This window comes from Gossypium hirsutum, chromosome D02 (genome assembly GCF_007990345.1).
Source record: "Gossypium hirsutum isolate 1008001.06 chromosome D02, Gossypium_hirsutum_v2.1, whole genome shotgun sequence".
Classification (NCBI taxonomy): Eukaryota; Viridiplantae; Streptophyta; class Magnoliopsida; order Malvales; family Malvaceae; genus Gossypium; species Gossypium hirsutum.
Window position 1 is genome coordinate 55,452,089 of NC_053438.1, and position 4,048 is coordinate 55,456,136.

The 4,048-nt window shown below is 28.4% G+C and overlaps 1 protein-coding gene across 1 annotated transcript; it reads left to right on the forward strand.

Moving 5' to 3' along the window:
- Positions 1-1,319: 1,319 nt before the first annotated feature.
- On the forward strand, positions 1,320-3,481 carry LOC107910016 (probable WRKY transcription factor 75). The gene is made up of 2 exons (XM_016837750.2): positions 1,320-1,881; positions 3,076-3,481. Exons 1-2 carry the CDS (start codon positions 1,529-1,531, stop codon positions 3,263-3,265), a joined length of 543 nt encoding a protein of 180 aa, XP_016693239.1. The 5' UTR covers positions 1,320-1,528; the 3' UTR covers positions 3,266-3,481.
- Positions 3,482-4,048: the final 567 nt, after the last annotated feature.

The window sequence follows — 4,048 nt, forward strand, 5'->3', positions numbered from 1 at the left end:
GGCCTTTGTCTTTATTAAGTCTCTACAAACTGTCCGATAAATGCGAGGCACGCCCCATAGATATATCAATTTTGATTTGGTGTAATCATATACATGAAACTTGAATTGTGGTTTATATTTACACATGAAATTTTGATTTTGATTTAATTGTATACATTTAAATAAATGAATACAAACATTTAATTTTTATATTGGATTAATATAACCGTTTCCGTATGCTGTTAGTAATTTTTGAAAATTAAATAAAATTAAAATTTCATGTATTAAATCACACAAAACCAAAAGTTTATGTATAATATTGCACATTAAATCAAAGTTCATGTATAATTTTGATGTTGATCCCTAAAAAAAATATTGTCCAATAATTATTTGTTAAATATTAATTTTTTAAGATTTTTTATTTTTTAAAAAATATTTGCTACGTCAACATGATGTACACGTGGCTACCACATGTCATCGTCCGGTTAGTCTGTTAATCACGTCAGCATAACTTAACAATCAAACTTGGTTAGCGTTAATGGAGGGGCTTGATTGATTAATTTTTCATCTTTTAAGGGCTCAATTAAGTGCTAAATTTTGTTGAGAGCTTAATTGATTTTTTTTATTTTTCACGGGATTTTTTTTACTGATAAACCTTTTTATATTTTATAATATTTTAAATAATTTTCTATTATTTTTTTATAATTTTAATGTTCTTTCTATATTTTAATAAGTGTTTTTTTTAAAATATATATTTTTTATATTTTTTAATAAATTTTTATATTTTTTGTATTTTTATAAAATCTTAGTTTTCATTGTTATTATAGATTTTGATCATTTTTCCACCACATGTCACAACCACAACATGACGGGTGGTGGAGATAACTGAAAAAAGAAAAAAAAAATTGAAGGCCATTAATTTTAACAATCAACCGTTAAAGTTAACGGTCTAAGGGACTTTTTAATGTATTTTGGCAGTTTCAGTACCTAATTGAGTGAAAAAATAATAGGGACTTAATTGCTTTTTCTAAAAAGGTTCAAGGACTTTTATATTTTTAAAGATTTTCTAATTTGTGTTTGATACGTGGCATATTGAGAGACTACCATGTGGCATTATCAGGTTGGCTAGAAAAGCCACATCAGCACAAACTAATGATGTTATTACAAAGGTATTAACTTAGTTGACAGAATACAAGTTCAGATACTAACAACTAAAAAGAAGTACCAACTAAGTACAAACATATTAGTTCAGGGGTTAAAATGTATATTAACCCTATTTCTTATATACAAATATTTTATATAATAATGATATATTACGTGCCGTTTACGATACTAGACAAACGATAAGAGAGATGACTGCAATGGGTAACCATGAGGCCGCCACCCTCTTTTAAGTTTCTCTTTCTTTCGCCTCCAAGTCTAACCTTTACAAAAAGTATTTATCTTTGTTCACTGTTCAATTCCTTCTCCTTCTTCGTAGTGTGTGTATATATATAAGTAGGGATTCATCTCCCCAAAGCTATCGCTTTCTTTCTTTCTATCTACTAACATGGAAAATTTTCAGGGTTTTTTCCCTACTTCATCATCCTCATCGACGTCCTTGTCCTTAAACCTCACGAGCTCGCTTGATTATAGTGAATTCGAATGCGGCAAAGATAATGATGGGATATTGGGACTAATGGCAGATATAGAAGTTGGTGGGGCGAAGAACGAAAACAACAGCTTGGTTGGAACGACGACTGAAAGTGAAGTGAAAAGGGGTAAAACGAAGAAGGGAGAGAATAAAAAGATAAGAAAACCCAGATATGCTTTTCAAACTAGAAGCCAAGTTGATATACTTGATGATGGTTATAGATGGAGAAAATATGGGCATAAAGCTGTTAAGAACAGCAAATTCCCAAGGTATGTACTCTCATTCTTCCTTACTTTTACTACTATCAGTCACTTCTCCGCCTAAAGACTTCAATTTTAGGAATATATATTGCATATCTAATTAGCTCAGACATTGTTGATCAAGTCAAGATACCAACGCCATATACTATAACGAAAATTGAAAAAAAAAAAGATTAATTCATCCCTTCCATCCTGGAATAATCAACTGATCCTAATTTCTTGTTTAGAAACTTTAATTTATCAGCTAATTACACAGTACAAGTATTTCTTTTTAGGTACAAATGTCTGGTCCGCACTCGGTAACTAATGTTTTAGGATTAAATGATAAAGGTTGGATAATTTCAAATAACTGTCATTAATATGTGATTGGTGTACCATCAACTTTTTTTTGTATTGCAGTTTAGTCCAAGCCCAGCATTAACATGATTACAGCAAAATAAACAAATTTAAGATCATAAAAAACTTGTGGAAAAAAAAATGCCATAATTCACAAATTAGTAATTTAGTTCTTGTAATTTTTTTCTTTGAATTTAGTCTCTTTACTTTTCAAATTTTGAAATTCAAGTCTAAATTGTTAACACTGTTAAATTTGTTTGTGTGACATTTTGAAATAAAAAAAATTACTCATTTGGCAGTAATATAATTAAAAAATGACATTGTAATGAACCTGAATTTAATAAAATAATATTAATAGTGTTAACAGTTGAACTTAAATTTTGAAATCTGAAAAGTAAGGATGCTAAATTCACAAAAGGTAGAGTAGCTTATAGCATATTTAGAAGAAAAAACAAAAAAACAGAGATAGTTTGCAGCCCAAAGCACCAAATGCTAACGTGCAATTCTCTTTGGGCATCAGATGGGAGCCGCTGAGTCTTGTTTGGTTTTGGCATGGTGTTTTGTAACATGGTACAAGTAATATTTGAGTTAAAGCAGTGTCGTAATGGAATTAAGTTACAATTTGAACTTTACTCGATAAAAAAAAATCCAACATGGTACAAAAATGTTATTGTTGACCCAACCATGCATGCATGAGCAGTAGATGTCATGATGTGTATACATTTTATTAATTTGAAGGGGTAATGTGTGAATGTGAATCCTTCACTGTTTCAAAGCCAGCATGCATGAAGAATGAGGTTTGCCTCTAATAAAAAAAAATGAATTGAATGGTTTTATTTGTTAATGATAATAATATAATGGGTGCAGAAGCTATTATCGATGTACACACCAAGGATGCAAAGTGAAGAAGCAGGTTCAAAGATTAACCAAAGATGAAGGAATCGTTGAAACAACCTACGAAGGCATGCATTCGCATCCTATCCAGAAAACTAATGACAACTTCGAGCATATATTGAACCAAATGCAAATCTACACTTCTTTTAAATCTATAATATAATATATATACACATATATACTGGCAATCTTTTCTCATAAAATTCTTGTAAATTATATATACATGGAACAAAATTACTATGTGCATCGTTGCATTCAAACCATTAATTCAAAATAAAATGTATTTTAGATCATTTCCTTGTTGTATCATCTCCATATTCTTTGTCATGGAATAGCATTTAAGTAATTTAGAATATGAATTATAATTTATAATTTACAATTAGAAATGGTTTACTTATTTTTTGTTTGATAAATAGTATATAGCGAACACTGATTGCAATAATTTTATAATTCATTAAATTTACTTGTAAATAAGTTTTGGATAATAGAAATATGTTTGTCCAAATCTTTCATTGAGTGTTTTAACTCGGTTCATATTATTATTATTAGTGTAAAAAGACATAAATTTAAATACATTAAAATCTATTCTATTCCATTTTGGATAAGAGTTTTGTCTTTTTAAATTTTTTTAATAATTTCAATATTTGAACTGTAAAACCAATGGACCATGCAGATTAGAATCAAGCTTGAGCACGGTTTTCCTTTAAATCAAATTTAGGGGTTAGCACAATTTGATTAAAGATAGTTTCGGTTAATTTCATTTTATTTACTCAATCACATGCTTGTTTTATTGATAATAAATTTTCGAAAATGATTTTTAAAAAATGAATTTATTTTTTAAAAAAATTAATATCTTTTTTTGTGTTTGTATGATTTTTCATAAAATTATAATGGCCTGAATTTTTTAAATGTTGAAATATGAAAAGAAATTCAAAATTGAAATTTG

Bases quoted from the DNA above. Each gene is read 5' to 3' on its own strand.
- LOC107910016 (XM_016837750.2), top strand. From the start codon at position 1,529: ATGGAAAATTTTCAGGGTTTTTTCCCTACTTCATCATCCTCATCGACG. The intron at 1,882-3,075 runs GTATGTACTCTC...TAATGGGTGCAG, and splicing joins AAGAACAGCAAATTCCCAAG to AAGCTATTATCGATGTACAC.